This window comes from Caloenas nicobarica, chromosome 1, assembly GCF_036013445.1.
Source record: "Caloenas nicobarica isolate bCalNic1 chromosome 1, bCalNic1.hap1, whole genome shotgun sequence".
Classification (NCBI taxonomy): Eukaryota; Metazoa; Chordata; class Aves; order Columbiformes; family Columbidae; genus Caloenas; species Caloenas nicobarica.
In genome coordinates this window covers 153,692,668-153,710,393 of record NC_088245.1, presented here as the reverse complement: position 1 = coordinate 153,710,393, position 17,726 = coordinate 153,692,668, and the positions used below count along the sequence as shown (strand labels likewise).

The 17,726-nt window shown below is 41.5% G+C and overlaps 1 protein-coding gene across 1 annotated transcript in view; it reads left to right on the top strand.

The window, feature by feature from the left end:
* COL4A2 (collagen type IV alpha 2 chain) overlaps nt 1-17,726 on the top strand; it is a 148,033-nt gene that overhangs the window by 118,722 nt on the left and 11,585 nt on the right. Inside the window, exons 26-40 of the mRNA XM_065628260.1 lie at nt 457-516; nt 1,291-1,353; nt 3,673-3,780; nt 5,690-5,911; nt 8,074-8,235; nt 8,831-9,001; nt 10,139-10,282; nt 11,581-11,706; nt 12,488-12,669; nt 13,504-13,567; nt 13,973-14,047; nt 14,661-14,768; nt 15,740-15,847; nt 17,116-17,187; nt 17,544-17,669. Of these exons, the coding sequence (XP_065484332.1) occupies nt 457-516; nt 1,291-1,353; nt 3,673-3,780; nt 5,690-5,911; nt 8,074-8,235; nt 8,831-9,001; nt 10,139-10,282; nt 11,581-11,706; nt 12,488-12,669; nt 13,504-13,567; nt 13,973-14,047; nt 14,661-14,768; nt 15,740-15,847; nt 17,116-17,187; nt 17,544-17,669 (1,791 nt within the window). The remainder of the gene's footprint in view (nt 1-456; nt 517-1,290; nt 1,354-3,672; nt 3,781-5,689; nt 5,912-8,073; nt 8,236-8,830; nt 9,002-10,138; nt 10,283-11,580; nt 11,707-12,487; nt 12,670-13,503; nt 13,568-13,972; nt 14,048-14,660; nt 14,769-15,739; nt 15,848-17,115; nt 17,188-17,543; nt 17,670-17,726) is intronic.

Below are 17,726 nucleotides of genomic sequence, written 5' to 3'. Positions count from 1 at the left end.
TTTCTCCGGTCTTCCCCATCCAACATAGTCTTTTATTGACCAGAGAAAATCATGTGTCCATCCTTCAGAGCTCTTCATAGTACCTCTGCAGCTTTCCAAGTCCCTTCCGGCATAAGAACACCAGGGCTATGTTCACAAGAGCTCCGAGTTTTATTGCTCATCTTTGAGATACCTGGCAGAATACACAAGCCAGAGCAGGCACCCGCCAGCCCGACACAGTGCATGGGACACGTAGCCTCCTAAGTCTGACAGGGTTGGGTTTCAGGCCTGGATCTAATTAGCAGATGGATAGAGAGTTCCAGTCTGTTATAGCAAATAGATTTTGTTTTATGTATGCACAACGCATCAGAGAATACATTATCTGAGGTTGTAATAGACATTTTGGTTAGAATTGAGAGCATTTTTGAGTTTTTGTCTTTTAAATAATAACAGTCTTTTCCTGTTCTTTGCTCACAGACTGTGGGCAGGTCTTTGAAGACTTTTCTAGAGGAGATGGAACTGAGCCAATATGGTCAGGTATGGCTTAAATATATTTTAATACTTAATTTTACGCTGCTCTTGTTGCTTGATACTTTCATTCTGATGGCTGCTTTGGATGCTCTTGGTTGTAAACTATTTGAACTTCAAGTTGCAAATAACCACATGTATACTGTATGTAGCTCTAAAGTAATTTAATCAAGTTGAATGTATTCTAAAATGATTGTAGTTTTAGCTCTGCAATTCAGAAATTCTTTCTTTCATTGCTCCTGAGAGTTTGTTGTGACAAAATAATGATTACCCTGCAATCTATAACAACAGTCACAGCAAATAGGTACCTAGGAGAATCTAAGCAACTTTTTTAAAAGGAACTTCGAGTGAACATTTTCAGTGCAATTTGACATTTAAAGAAAAAGAACCTTCATTTGTACCAAAAATTGACTTGATTGCTTCAGGGGTGTAAATTGCCCACAGGGAAACAAATTGCCTCTCTTATTCTGAAAAATACAGCCTTCTGTGAGGCTGGAATACCCTTCCCATGCCAGTCTAACTGGAGCAGCCACCATTGCTCCTGTGAAATAGGCAGAAGTGCAACTTTTCTTTCAGCTGTTGGGGTGGAGCTCAGCTTGAGTGCTCCCCCAAAAATGCCACCCATGAGCAATTTTTTTTAATGAAGACTAAAACTTTTTTTAAATTAGGGTTTTGCCCATTAATTACATTCACCTGCTTTAATAACGTCTCATCTGCAGACACAGAGCTGAAGAGAGACAGCATGTGAGCACATACAGTGTGACTAACCATCTTTCTTTGCAGGCGCGGGCTGTGTGAGGCCACCAAAGGGATCCCAAGGCAAGCCAGGACTGCCAGGAGCCACGGGTAATGTTTTGCCTTCATTTTTGTTTCCCACGTACACTAAGTTCTGAGGGAGATCTTGCCAAACCGATTAAAGTTGAGCCTTAACAGGCAGCAAGTTTTAGAAATGACAATGGAAGAAAGTGTTGAAGCCATCAGAGATATCCAAGCAGTGTGAAGCCCAAGTGGCTGCACAGTTCCTGAGATAATTCTGCTTTTGCTAATGAGCATCAACCATGAAACAGAAGACAGAAAGGACAACCTATTTGCTATTCTACATGTGCGAGTAAGGGAGAGTCTACAATTTTATTGACACAAAAGCACCAACACCTCCTTTACGCTATTTTCATCATCTGCTTAGAGTGATGTGGTTTTGTCCACAAGATTTCCCGCCATCTTCTCGGCCAGAATGGGGCTCTGCTATAGACAATCGAGTCTCTCGGTGTCCTAGGAGGTGCTGATGGCACCCAGTATATCAAGCAAGGAGTCATCTTTATAGTTTCACAGCCTGATGTCCTTGTGTTCCTTTGAAATTCCTGGCAACACACACAGCCCACCCTAAGTTACACACTGGTTATTCAGTAGTCTCAAGACCTACACGATCGCTGTTGAAAAAAATGTTTAAGTTGTTCTCTGTTTCAAATGTACAGCTAAAGCGCTTGCAAACTAAACATTGGTCTAAAATAAAAACCTTTTCTTACTGCTGTTTGGCACAACATGGTAAGTCCAGCTAACATCACATGAGCTACTGAAATATTTGGTAAGCAGTGGTTGCATTCTCCATCTGCCTCCTTCTTTCTCTAACCTGGCTTTTTAATTAGTGCAGTACTGAACAGAATGAATGAAAGTCAATTATTATAGATGGGAAACAAGACCAAGATGCTATTTGGGTAAGAGGCACATTAGGAGTTTTCATTGAGACTTGAAAGCCTAGGATTTTTCCTTTTAATTGTTTTCTGAGAAGTTATTGTTCATATAGGGGAGAGAACAATAGTCCTGTACAGCACTGGGAAAATGTTATTCACACTGCATTGGCTGTTTATGTGCACCTTATCTGTGTCTTTTTGGAGGTTTCTTTTGCCCCTTCACAAACAACAGCTAAAATTGCAAAAAAAATCATGGTTAAAGAAAGGAAATTCAGAAAAATGAAGTGGAAAAAAGCATCAAAATTCAAGTGATATTTTCCTTGGTTTGTCATAGTTAGAAGTGGAGAGAAACTTGCTTTCAGGGGAATAAAAAAATGAGTTGTAATTCATGGTGATGCTAAGCAACAACACTTAAAATGGTAAAGCATGCTGTTGACCTTCGGGCCAGACCTGGGAACTTAAAGAGTTCATGGAGCTGGGGAGAGTAGGGAAACAAAGCATTCCATGGGAATTATTTTCAAAGAACTTTACCAAAAAATCTTGATCTTGGAATACAATGAGTTAAAGAGACACATGTAATAGAACTATTGCATTTTAATATATGTATGTATATGCATAATTTTATAAGCTTAACAAAGAATCCTATGAAATCCTTGCAGGTTTTGAAATGTTAAGAAACAGTAGTATTTGCCCTTACCCGAATGTCAAATACCCCATCACAAGGAAGCAAGGTTTTATTTTACCTGTCAGGAGATAACTTCCTATGAACATGAGTTCAGTGCCCAAGGAACAATTTTTCTGGGCACAGCCCTTCTTTTACTACTGAAGCTATAGACCTGTGCTGTTACAAATATAGTAAGTAGGCTAGTTAATTTGTATTCAGTTTCTAGGATGATTAGATCTAACCTTTAGCCTTACATTTCTGTTTCGTGGTCATCTAAACCAGTATGCTCTTGTTCTGGGATTAGTTTAGCAGGGACTGGAAAAATTTGTTCTTCCTACAGCATTTCATTGTGCCGTTTCTGTTGAGCCTTCTTCTTTGACACTGCCTTTTGACCTTAAGCTAAAAGCCTTAATTTACAAAATATTAAAAGTCTCCAGAAGTCTGTGAGGCTAATTATTTTCACCCTAGTAGTCTCCATACCGTTAGTCTTTCAGTCAGGTTAATCCATGTTTGTAAGAGCACTTAGCATAGATTTTTGGTCCATGTCTTGGGATCTTGAATACTGCTAAAGAGCTACAGTATACACGGTGTTTCAAAAAGATGGACCCAATTTGAAATCACTATATCTTTGAAATTGGGTCCATCTTTTGAAACACCCTGTAGTCCCATTCAATTAGAAAAAAAAAAAAGTTTAATCTTTGCCTCTGGAAACACATCATCATGATATTTACCACTACCTTTTCTTATGTTATATGCACATTTCTGTTTTGTTTGTTCAGATCACACTTTCTTACTTTCTTTTCTATAATTTAGGTGAAAAAGGTGCAAGAGGATTCCCAGGTGATCCAGGTCCAGTGGGATACCCAGGGCTAAATGGTACACGAGGTGATCCAGGTTGGGAAGGAGTCCCAGGTCCCCCAGGTATCTTGAAATTATCAGTTGTTCTTTATATACTTTGAACCTCTTTTACTATAGTCACTGAAACACAAAAACTTGATTCCGGATACATTTTCACTTATCTTCCCTTCCATGTTCAAACAATAAACTATTATACAAAACTACTGCTTTTCAAATTCAAAAGGATTTACTGCAACTTCTGTAACAATGAAAAGTAACATAGATGCCAAACTTTTAAAATCTGCTTTATAATGCAAAATTATAAATGTAACAGTAAAAATTCAGGAAGTCCACATATAAATAAAGAAATTCAATAACAAGATATTTCAGATTCCAAATGGAATATATTCAGAATGACGACACAGAAAGGAAGAAAATACTAGTATTAGTATTTCTATTTAACTTTTTCCAGCATTAGTATGAATTATACTGGACATATCAAAGGCAGAGCACTAGCTACTCACCATGCCCATAGGCAGCTGTTTCCACACAGTGTTTTCAAGTGTTCAGTGCTCGTTGTATTTTATGCTAGTCTGTAATAAGTACATATTAAATCCCAGGGCTTCTGTATCTCTCCAGAGGTTCCAGGATGTCCAAGACACATCAATTAATTGCATGTATAGTTGATCTGTTCATAGATAGTAAGCCAGATGACCCTAAAATAGTGCCACTGCACACACGTATAAGCTGTAGTGGGTATGTTCACAGATCATCAGTCAGTCCAGCAAGAGTTACTGCCAGAAACTACCACTTCCCTGTGGTTGACCAGGTTAATTAGGTCAGAGAAATGAGCACCGAGTTTTTTCTGCAGCAGAGTTCAGAAGCCATTGGTGCAACTTAATTTAGGAGCTCTTCAGATATTCTCTCCATCTGTCTGTCTTCCAATTCCTAAATCCTCACAGATACCGGAGTGCTGCAAACTTTCCCAAATCCAGTGCCCAGGTGCTGCTTCGCCCTAAGGCAGCACACAACCTGGAAGTATTCTCTAGGCTCATCTACAGCATCTGCAGTAGCAAAAGAAGAGTCATTGCATGTCCTGGTCAACAGGCAAGGGATGCATCATAAAACATGGCTCTGCCCAGCATAGGGCAGGACCATGAACCTGCATTTCCCCTGCTAAGCTCTGCAGAGTGCTCCAAATGCTGAATCAGGGCCCCCAACCGATATGGCTCCTAGGCCACAGGGTGGTCAGGACTCAGACCAACTTTCTGCAGTTTTCCATACTGTCTTTCACCAGTGCTTGGACGTAACTTCCAGTCCAGGTCCTGTTTCCCAGTCCACAAGAAACCTTTCCCCTGTCATTTGTGGTAATGAGGGGTTGTGTCCTCCCAGTCATTCACCTACAGGTGGACAGGGACGGTGGTGCTCTTTCATTGGGAGCTTGAAGCGATTGGCGTTGACCCCTTGAGATGTGTGGGGAGCAGCAACAGCAATGACCCATCTGGGCAACTCCCTCAGGTCTTCCCAGTTCACCAGGATGCATTCATTCCTCATTATTTTTTTCAAATTTGACTTCCTGAAATGCCTTACCCCTGCTGCATATCAAACCAGGTTTTCACGTACGGTAACTGGGGTTTTGCCCTTACAGAATAAGAAGTTAATATTGTAAAATGCAGCAATAATCCTGTCAAAATAGTTGCACAGAAGTAACTGTGCTTGGAGCTGTGGATCTTTTCTCACCCAGGCACTAGGTGTCCTGAGGCATCGGTCACCTGTAAGTTCTACCAATTTCCACATTTGGTCAAATGTTGTTACAAATGCTATGTGGTTTTAAAACATGTATATGGACTTGAGTTCATTTAATTCTACAGGTTTCTGCTGAGAACTAGGAGAAATTACAATAGTATAGAAGTTGTCGTGATGGTATATCTGGGATTTGAACTCCAGCATTTGTAGTGAACCCCATGATGCCTAATCCCTGTTTTATTTATAGGTTTTACTGGGCCCAGGGGAGACAGCGGCCCCAACGGTCTACCTGGACTGCAGGGACACCCAGGCCTTACAGGAAAACCCGGTGCTCAGGGAGTGCCAGGACTGAAGGGCTTACCTGGTGATGTTTTAGGAGCACCAGCAGGTTCCCGAGGGGATGCTGGGCTCCCCGGCTTCCCAGGGTTGAAAGGTCTGCCAGGAGATCAAGGAGTACCGGGAATTAGAGGTAACAGCTACTTCAAATAAAGAAATGTTTGAGTAAGAGTGTATACCACACTCTACATTATACCAAATGTAACCAAATTACAGAAATGTGAGAGTAATAAGGGAGTGTGTTAGGATGCTTTTGGAGGTACTGATAATCCCAGTGCATGATGGTCTCCCATCGCTTCCTCATCTACCTCACCTATTACCAAACCACCTGGCTCCTCCATACACCTCCTGGAGATCCATTGCTTATGACCGCTGTGTGAAATCAGTTGCAACAGGATACCAGAGAACGAGGTTTTGCTCATCTTTGTTGTGTTCAGATGTACTCTTAATTTTTCTCCACTGTAGTTAAGGGAGTGGTGATGTAGTTACTATCCTGACACTTCACTTGCATACTGCATAATAGTGAGATTACCTCTCATGCCAGATGTTTGGATAATACATGGCTTTGCTGAATAGGAAGTTGCATAGGTGCAGAAGTCATAAATTTTAACTGAGAGGACGTAGTGTTTAGTAAATGTCAGTAAACCATTTTACCTGTTAAGTCTTTGGGCACTCAAGAACAAGAAAGACACAGCATTATATATTTATTCATAACTTCAGAATGTTCATTTTATTTCATTATTTTACAGAGCTAAAAAAACTCCACGCTAAACTCCCTATAGAAGACAGAGAAAACCATAGTTTCTCTACAAAATCTGACTTTGTCACACTCTGAATTCCGGGGGGAGGGACACTTTTAAAAGCACATGTGGAAAGTAAGCATCCCTGCTACACAGTTCCAACAGCAATTTGACACATAGTTAAATTTAGGGCTACCAATTACCCCCTTGCCCTGCTGTAGAAGTGAGAAAAGAGTAGTAATTGTGTGACTAGCTCAAAGAAAGGAGGTATATCACAGGAACCTATTTTGGAGACTCTCCTCATTATTTTCAATACAAATAAAAAAGAAAATAAGAGCATCATCTTAGGTGAGTTATTTGAAGTGAGGAGAGATGGTTTCACTTTCAGTAGAGCCTCAGAGTGAAGGAGAGGGATGAAGACAGCTCTGTGGCACTTGCCAAGTTTGAGAAAAGGCAGAAAACACCTCTAAAAAGGGGAAGAAATTCAAGAAATTCAAACATAGATTGAAAAGGAAAGAAAGATTGTGTGACTTTGTACCTTCTTTTTAAGCATTTCTACAGAACTAAGTTTTCAGTAATAACAAAAAATAAGGACAGTGAAAAGAAAAAACATTACAAGTTTGTCTGGTCTTGATTTATCTTACGGTTCTGACCAAATGCCTCCAAAAATAGTGTGTGAAATTTTGCATGAGTGATATTTTTTGGTTTTGTATGAAGTACTAGTGATTCCTTTGTATCATATATCCCACTAAAACTACTAGCCCCTCAGAACAGAGAGCTAATCCTGGATTCTGTTGTTGAGAAAACTCATCTTATGTGACCTCAGTTATAAAGCACTTAACAAAGAGAAGCAGATCCACTTGCCCTGGATTTTAAGGGCCATGTACTTTTGAGGTCTTGTACGCTACCGCTTCTCCAATCTGAATGTAAATCAGGCATTACCTTTTAAATCTGGAAGGGCTTGACACTGCTTTTGCTATATATCACAGAGATGTAAATTTTCACCCAGTGCACTGAGTCATGTAAAATCAGGGCCACTTTTCTTAGGAATTCGTATGAATCTTATAACAATGCCTTGTAAAGACCTTACTTGAAAGTTTTGCAACAATAACTGAAAAACAGAGCCCACCATCTGCCTTAATTGTTCCCATTCTTGCCTATGGCATTTTAGAAGATATAGAGCATTATTTCACTGGTTTAGTCAGCTGCTTGTTTCAATTCTTACAAAGGTGTATGTGATAAAAAGAGAGATCAGGAATTCCAGAATTATTTGAGTTAGAAGTTGAAAAGACCTGCTCTGACTGTATCCACTTGGTGCCAAATTGTTTCCATTCATCTGAAAGAGCCAGTCAACCTTTCCAATGCAAATATTGAGATCAGTACTGACAAGGTAAATTATTTAGAAACTAACGAGCAGTCTTCTAATCTGTTTTTCCTGTTCTCAGTGAATTTTCAGAGGAAAAAAATTCCCTGAAAGTCTGGTGCGCACATAGAAGTGATATGTAATAACTGCCTAGATATTTATGCTCTCTAATGCATGATTATGGTATTTCAGGAGCGGATGGTAACCCAGGTTTGCCAGGAGCCAAAGGAGATCCGGGGCCGCAAGGTCTCCCTGGTTTGATGGGATTGCCGGGAATACCGGGCACGCGTGGATTCCCAGGGCCGCCGGGAAACCCTGGGCCAGATGGTGGGCCTGGCCCTCAAGGACCTGTTGGTGAGGAAGTATTGCTGTCCTGTGTCACTCCTTCTGCCAGTCCTCTGTGGCCGGGCAACTGTGTGGTTTTCACAGCAGATGGTTAAGCTCAGGGTTGTGGCTCATGTCATGCTTTAATTCCAAGCCAAGGAAATGACGGTAATTGTGCAGACACTGTGATTGCAAATGGTGCTGGTGTCACAGGTGGGAAGTAGGGGTGATGATGGTCCCCACTGGCAGAGCTGCTGCTTTTCCTTCAACAGCCACCCACCAAGCCAGGTCAGAGGTTGCTGGTGGCAGACTGGGAGAAGGGAGCTACCAAATGAAAGTAGTCTTATGGAAAAAGGGCCTAATTCTTAAATTAAAGAGAAGGAGAAGGTCCTGTTGGAACTGGGTACAGAACCAAGCTGGTAGTGAGACTGGTTTGCATTGATGAGCTGCTTTCTCTTTATAATCATTTCTGCATTTCTTTGCAAAAAAAAAAAAATCCTAATTCCCCTCCCTCAACATGAAATTGGTAGGATTGCAGTTTTCTCCCTCTTGAGCTACCTTTTATGAAATCGTCACTCATGTCCAAATGCTTTTTAATTTCCCTGTTTGCGTGTTCACATGGCAGGTCCACCTGGTGCTAGGGGAGAAGATGGTGAGCAAGGTGCTCCTGGCCCCATAGGCCTGAAAGGTCTGGCTGGTGACAAAGGTGAAACGGGTTACCCAGGATTACAAGGCGGACCTGGCGTGCCTGGTCCTCGTGGCGTAAGCGGAATGGACGGCTTTCCAGGAGACAAAGGTGAGCTCTGGGCAGCTGCTTTGAAAAAAGTCATGTTGCTTAAAGCTGTTCTGTGCTGAGATGAATGGCACAGGTTCTCTGCTCTGCTACCTCTGTTTAAAACAGAAGAATTAGGGTCATATGCCTAATATATTCCAAAACCACTGCCTGTTTTCCCCTGTGTTATGCTTGGCAAAATGCTAGCTTGTGACGTGCAGCTCTATTTAGAAAGGCAATGGCTGTTTTATTTCTCCTTTTAAAAAATATACAATATTTACTCTTTTCTCTCTCAAAATTTTTTTCCCTTCTCCCAGTCCCACTGGCTCTCAGTGAAATCAAAGAGATGTTTCCCCAAACCTTTGCTTTAAAGTTTTTTAAAGCTGGCAGTTGTGTACTGACCAATGCCAGACACAAGACCTCAATGTTGACTTTTACCAGGATACTAATCTTACATATAGAGAAGGTGAGATTCTCACCTGTCAGCCACAAAAACGCTTTGTATAATGCAAGTTGTCTGCATCACACTGGGAGTTTCAACAGGATTCAACTCCATGTGAAGAAAGTCAAACGCGGGATGGGGGCATGCCTAAAAATACATGTTGCCATTTAATCAGTTGGAAAGATAGGACTGTTTTCCTAGGACAACCCTGGAGTACTGATCAGTTCTCATGTGAGAGGAATTGAGATCTATTTGTTAGCATGACTTGTGTAAAACAGCAATCCTCTTGTTTAGAAAAGAGCAGTATGGGAATATTTGGTGAGAAAGGGCTAGCCAGTCCTAGACCCGTGATTTGTATCTCTACATGTAACAGAACAGGCTGACTAACAACCTTGCTTGGAAATAGATACCTTCCTCTAGCTTACCTGCAGGAGAGGGGTTAAACTGGTCTTTCGGAAGATGACACTAAGTTCTAGTCGTCTCCACAACATCTCCTCTTGGCCAGTTGGGGCAGTTCAGTGTACCCCTGCTCTTGTTTACCTCTCAGAGAGCTTGGGTGCCTGATCCATAGCTGCAGATTGCCTTAGGCATCAAGGCACTCGAAACCAGATACTGCTGCACTGAAGTTTTCATTCCGTTTTAGTCACGCGTTGCTGGTTCACATTTACGTGCAGAAATCTGAGTCAGTTAACAGTTCTCTTCCCCTTCTTTCTTTAAAGGCTCAAGAGGTTCACCTGGCATTGACGGTTTCAAAGGCATGACTGGCCTAAAAGGAAGACCAGGCATCAAGGGAATCAAAGGAGAATTTGGCCCGTTGGGGGCTCAGGGCGATAAAGGCGCACAGGGCGCACGCGGCTTTAAAGGTATTTGCTTATGGGTGGTATCAGTATGTTTGCTTTTCACATCTGGAAAACTATTTTACAAGGACACAAAGACAAAGAAGACACATTTTTCACATGGCAAATTTAGCTCAGACATTCCTGTACCTATTTCACACATGGGCCTCTGGCTGAGAGGCCTGGATTTTAGGCTCAGGGAAAGGTTACCTCTTTGTGAATCTTTACACATTTAAGGTTGCAGACAGACATCTCATTATTCATCTGAGCTCAGATAGTGGCACCTCATGTCACATGCAGAACTCAGCAGAGCCCTTTCCCAGGAAGCATAAGGTGTTTGGGGAAAAGATACAGATTTTCCTCTATTTGCACTGTAAAGGCACTGAAATATTGAGAAAACCATGCAATTCAGTGCAAGTCAGAAACACATCTGTTGATATCATCATCAGTGAAATGAAAAATGTAATTCAGTCCTCTTTTTTTTGCATACTATTATCTTTAAATACACACTTTACCACAAGGCCCAAATGTTCTTTCTAGGCAACATGAGATAGGTGCTTAAGACAAACCAGTCTGCAATTCAAAGGTTGCAAAACAGTGCTCCCTGTAATTCAGGAGAGGTCAGAGCAAAAGTGTGAAAACAGCTCTCTGCTAGCTAAATGCAGGTTAGCATCACTTCTAGGCAGCTTGACCCCAAAAAACTGACTGCAAAGAAAAGTGCAAATATACTTCTTGGTGAAGAAGTGTAAGACAGTTCATGACCATAGGAGACAAGTCCAGGCAGATGGCCTGTCTCTGCATCCCACAAAGAACTAAAGACAGACATACAGTCTATTTGGGTCTGTGCTTCAGGATGTTATTTACTGATGTCACCAGTAACATTCGCATCAAGAAAAGGAACAAAATAAGTGGTTAGAAATCCAAACATTTTCTTTCACCCAAGGTTTTTTGACTGAGAGTTTCCCTTTCACTGAAAATAACCTACTTTTCTGTGCTTTCTCCAATGTGTTTTTTGGTTTTTTTTAAAAAACATGATACCTGATTGATCTGCTGAGAGGTAAATTATGTCTCACAGAGGAGTCTGGGTCCAGCTCCCCAGGACTGTATGTACAAAAGTTTAACTCATTTTTCATGTTTTCTTATTCTTGACTGTTCTGCTGACACGTATTGACACAGGTAACTTTTTATGCAAGTAGATTGTCCATAGCTTGTGCAAGATGATCCATTAAACCCTTTTTGCTAAATTCACTCTTCTGTTCGTTCTTTTTCCAACATGGTTCAGCTGACTAGCTTTTTGTAACACCGTTGGATTTTTTACCCTTTAGGTGACCGTGGGGATCAAGGCCCCCCGGGAGAGCCACCAAAGCTCAAGCCCAGCATGATGATGGAAGTTAAAGGTGAAAAAGGAGATGTTGGAGAAAGGGGCACAAAGGGATTCTTTGGCTTAAAAGGTCAGTGTCACAGCAAAACAAAGCAAGCACATTCAGGACTATCAGCTGGTGTCTTTTCTCATTTACCATACTAAATATTCATGGAATCATAGAATCATAGAATAGTTTGGGTTGGAAGAGACCTCCAAAGGCCATCTAGTCCAACCCCCTGCAATGAGCAGGGACATCTGCAACCAGATCAGGTTGCTCAGAGCCCCGTCCAGCCTGGCCTGGAATGTCTCCAGGGATGGGGCATCTACCACCTCTCTGGGCAACCTGGGCCCACCCTCGTTTCACCACCCTCATTGTAAAAAATTTCTTCCTCATGTTTAACCTGAATCTCTCCTCTTTTAGTTTAAAACCGTTACCCCTTGTCCTGTTGCAACAGGCCCTGCTAAAAAGTCTGTCCCCATCCTTCTTACAGGCCCCTTTCAAGTACTGAAAGGCCACAATAAGGTCTCCCCGGACCCTTCTCTTCTCCAGGCTGAACAACCTCAATTCTCTCAGCCTGTCCTCACAGGAAAGGCGTTCCAGCCCTCTGGTCATTTTTGTGGCCCTCTCTGTTCATCGTACCATTGCGCTGCAGCCCCCACAGTGAAGTTTCTTGCAGCAAAAGCTGCACTCAGGGCTGCATTTCACAGAACCACCCCTGGGGAAAGCTTTGCAGGGTTATGTCATGTGTGTATGCTGCCTTTTTGTACCAGCATATCATGGTGCCGTGTTTTGAGAAGCAACTGCGTATCAGCCTCCTCAGCTTTAGTAGTTTTCTCTCTTGTTTATTTTTCTTTTTCCGCCCATGCAGGTAGCAAGGGAATGCCAGGCTTGCCTGGAAAGACAGGAATTCCAGGTTCCCCTGGACATCCCAGCTATGTGGCCGGTGTGAAAGGGGACATTGGCACGAAAGGACTGGCAGGTCTGAAAGGGTATCCTGGTCCAGCTGGCTCTCCTGGCATCAGAGGCTTCCCTGGCAGCACAGGAGGCAGGGTGAGTTCATGCTCATGAGGGAATATGGGTCTCTTCATGCTAGCAGCTTCTCTAGGGAGTGGTGTTCACCCCTTGGAATTGTGCTGAACAGCTACAGGGCAAAGATAAAAATGCAATAAATAGACCAAATATTTTTGCTCAATCCCTCCAATGTTCATTAAGCACAGTCCTTTTTTCTTTCATTGAGAGGCATCCAAATTTCAGGCACCGGCTTTTTGCTGATGAGGACCCAGACAGTTCCTTCTGGGTCTTTGGTCCTTTTGCCATAGCTGTTGGTAAAATTATTCTCAGTGCTAAGCTCACTATTCCCTTTCTCCCAGGACTGATAGTGCCACTGCCAAAAATGACTCACTGCCACTTATCTAACAGTAAGAGAGTCTAAGAATCTCAGCTCCTACAGGGTAATTCACCATGATTCACTTTGGCTGCAAAATAAGTTACACTGGAAAAAATAGTCTTACAAAAGGGCTGACAGTAGACCCACAAACAGCATTTACTTGAGAGAGCCAAAAACTGTGTTACTTTCTCAGATAGCTTTGCCCTTAGATTTCAGCAGGACTTTTTCCTAACTAAGGACCACAGGACTCACTACCATGTATGTGTAATAGAATGTTCTCAATTTCAAACTTAACTCTTTGCAAACATAACATGTGCCTTGGTTTGTACTGGTTTGGTTTAAATGATTTCAGTCAAATGACTCTATATATTATACTACAGAGGCTCAAAACCTGTAAATTTAATAGCCTTTTTTCAATATTTCCAAACACTGCTGTTTGGAAGGTTGAATAACTCATCCTCCTCATTTACTGATATCTGTTTTCAATCATATGATAGGGAGAAAAGGGTCTTCCAGGCATTTCAGGCATATTTGGTACTCCTGGTGTTCATGGTGAAATAGGTGAGTTTGTTCTCTTATTTGGGTGCTCTTTATATTCATTACCCATCAAATGCTCAGCATTAAGTTCTGAGGAGCCTTAGAGGGTCTCCAGTCTTAAGAGTCTTTGTACAGCTTTAGAGAATGATATTGTAGGCATGGGAGGCTGTAAAAAAGGTTAATACCGTTAATTTCATGCAAGGTGTACTGCCCATGGATAAATCTATCCATGGCTGGGAGGGTGGCTGTTCTAGAAACTTTATGTTTTTCTTTCTCTAACTTATTCCTCTTTTTTCTAGAAAGATAATATTATAATTACTGAATTTTGCCTCCAAAGTTGCAACTCCTTCAAAACAACAGGAAATACTGTTTAAATTAAACCAATTAAATTAACACACTGCTCATGTGTTCATTTTTTGCTTGGAACAGGTGAGCAAGGAGAAACTATAAACTTACCAGGAATGCCAGGCCTTAAAGGGGAAATTGGTGTGCCGGGCTTACCAGGTATTAATTTCACAGTTGCTCTGGTTGTATTACTTTCACATACTGAAGTCCACAGAGGAAGGGAGGGGGAGCTCACCATGGGCTTTTGGTGGCTGTTGAGCCTGTGCCCTCACGACAGTTCCTGACGAGGTTCATCTTTTCTTTATTCAAATGAGTATGTGGTACATTTGTCTCTTCAACTGAAAGTACAGTTATGGCAATAAACGTCAATCACATACAACTCCAGTAAAACATTTCTATGTAATTATTTGCCGTTGATGACCAAAGGAGCAATATCAGGCCATGATTATGGAAGATGGGATGGCAGAGTCAGGTTGATTTTGGATTGGTTTGGTTAGGTAATATATTACAATTGGAGTTATCCCTGCACATGCAGCACACTTGAACATTGGTGTCATATGCCATATAATTTGGGGAGTACTTTTAAAAACAAATTTAATGATGGTTTTGGCCAGCATGCTGTAGATGACTCTTCATTCTCCCAGATTATGCAAGCACCCTAACTTGTGGGGCAAGACCTGGACCTATTCAGTAGCCAACTTCACATTATGTTTGTTAGCTTAGAGTCATATAGAGATTATTAAAAGAATATGCTGGCTTTGTGGTTTTCCAGGAGCAAGAGGAGGCACAGGACAAAAAGGTGAAGGCGGTGATCCTGGTCTCCCTGGCATTGAAGGCCTCAAGGGCACGCAGGGTGTCCCTGGCTCTGTGGGACAGGAAGGTAAAATATTCTTTTTAACACTCCAAAGAATAAAACTATTTAAGAAAAGAAAGAAAAAATCTCGTTTCCCTCAAAAGAAAGACATTAAGTTTTTTAATATGTTGATCATTCTGTAAGTTGGTAAAGAGCAGCGAAAAGGATGTGGAACTCGTGGTAGAACTTACTGAGAGGAAATTTCAAATGCCTAACTCTGCCTCATACCAGTTTTACCTTTTTTATAGTGATCATTTGTCCAGTCACAGTGTTGTGTTGTTCGCATACTCAGATACTCTAATGCTTTCTCAGTACTACAAGGAGGTGGGCTTTCAAATACTCTGTTTCTGCCATAAATGAAGTCAACATCCCCCAGGACCCAGTTGCAGAGCATTTCAGCCAGGCTTGTTGGCTGACTGTGCAAGAGTCCTGGGCAACCAAAGTCAGGGTCAGCTCTGGCTGGATCTTAAACTTTGGGCTTTAAAACATGTCTTTATTGCAGGAAGATAATGAAAATGCTCTTTCAGAACAGATGTTCCACGTTTCTCATATAATTATAGGGCTTAGAAACTCCAGCCAAGACCAGAGCAGTTTCAGTAGGTACCTCACTGGGAAACAGTCCTTGTCCGATCAGCTTTCCAGGTGGAAAGGCAAAACAGATGTAGCAGAAGGGGAAACTGAGGTGCACATAAATGAAATTACTCATTGTAACTGGAAATAGAAGTAAAATTATTATTTTAATAGGAGGAGCCACCCATATTTCTGAGGTTGGCAGCAACCTGAAGTTTGTAATGAGTTGTTCTGTCACACCTTGCCTCTCCTACCTTTGCTCTCTCTGGTTTTCTTCCACTTGGATGAACAGTGCAGTGTCATACAATGCCATCGGGAGGGGAAAGCCTTCATTTTCCTACCTAGGAGAATGAAAGTAACATAAGTCAGTGTTTTGGGCTATCTGTTTGAAGGACACTCACGAGCAATGATTCATTGTTGTCACACAGGTTTGCCAGGACTGGTCGGCGCCCCAGGGCAGCAAGGAAGCCCCGGGACACCTGGATTTCAAGGTGAAAAGGGAACTCCCGGCTGGCCTGGATTACCGGGACAACCAGGTATTCACACAGCTTCAGCTGCTCAGTCATTTCTGTGTGACACTTGCTATCGTTCCTTTGGGGTGTAGAAAAACAAAGGGGGCTTTTTGCAGTTCAGAGTGGCAGAGTTACCTCTAGTAAACGTTTATTCCTCATAAAGTCCCGGTGCATTAATGAAGACGCATGTGGTTGCTTTCCGATTTATGGCTTCTGAAGGACTGGCGTCTGCTGAGATCACTTTAACTGCTGATGACCTCCCTCAACCAGGAAAGCAGTTTTCAGGAAACGCTTTCGTTTTTCATGACAGCTGGGAAGAAAAAACCAAATAATTATTTTAAATGCAGCAAGAATAGTGATATATACAGTATTAGAATATTATAGTGTGGCTTTAGATAGCAAACAATATACTTGTCCTACATCATCATCATCAAAAACCACAAACTGGTCCAACGTCTGGTTTTAAGGATAAGTGACTTGCAGCTCAGACAAAATTATGCTATCAAAATACAGGCGATAGTTTAAAATTAAGCTGTTTATCTCACAGGAAACAGAATCTCATTGGTTGCCGCTTAACTCCTTAATATATTAAGTAAGCAGGTTTTTTTCTACAGTACAGCCAGAAATTTCCCTGCTTTTAGTGAGATTCGTATATCTGAATGTGCATCAAATCTAAGCTAATATGTTTTTGAAGGCTGGCTTTATAGACAGTGAAGAGAGAGACAGACACTTATTTTTGTGAAGGCTGAATTGTCCTCCATTGATTAGAGATACCTGTCTAGCTTTAGCGTCGTGCTTAATACTTTGACAGGTACAAAGAGGTGGGATAAATTTTACCTGTAACAGCAGCAGCTATTAGACATTTTGTGAGGGTTTTGTTGGTTTTTTTTAAAATGACCCAGAGTGAATTTCTCCTGAAGAGAGCTTCATTATAAATCACATTTAAAGCCTACAATTATGCCATAATTGTCTTGGTCTGAGGATTTTGGAAAACTGTAAATGGTTATTAACAAAATTATGGCAACAAGACTGGAACTAATGGGATGCTACCAGACAGATCAGAGATATTAAAAAAAAATCTCATAGTGATATTAATGGATAATAACAAAATTTGCCAATCACAAAACCATGGTATGGTATATTTCATAATAAGCTTATTGTAATGAATTAATTTGCATATAATATACAAGATTTTAACACAGAATCATATTTATTCAAGCATTTTTTTGCCTAGGAATGTATACAAACTTAGAGAAACTGTTATGATATTCATGACTGTAATTTTGAAACAGGCTTGCCTGGCTTAAGAGGAATCAGTGGGCTGCATGGTTTACCGGGAACAAAGGGCTTGCCAGGGTCACCAGGTAAGTGAGATGCTTATTCAGCCTGCTCATAAGCACAACATTGTGTTGGGTGCAGGTTTGGTCAGTGAGTTCTGTGCAATGAGAGTTTTTTAACTGTGTCATCCAAAGCCCAGTGTGGAATTTGCCTCATTATTGTGGGCTCTGGCAAACTTCATTATGTGTTCATACATCTGTGTTGCCACACGGATTAGAACACAACTTGGAATCATAATTTCTTTCCTTTTATAAAGTTTAAGCCTCAGGGCCTTTTTTTCCCATTATGAGCCATTTTTATACATGCGCCTTAGTATGGTGATACATTAGCACATGCAGAAACATGTCAACTTTCTTCTTGATTTTGAACAACCCCACAACAGGTCCAGATGGCTACGGCTCTGCAGGCTTCCCAGGTGCAGAGGGTGACAAAGGGGAGGCGGGAGAGCCGAGCAGAGTGGAAGGCAGCCGAGGACCTCCAGGTCAGAAAGGAGACAGAGGTGTTCCAGGTTTGTATTCTGGAGAATAAGATCTACTTATTGTTTTTAATGCTGCTCCAGTTACAG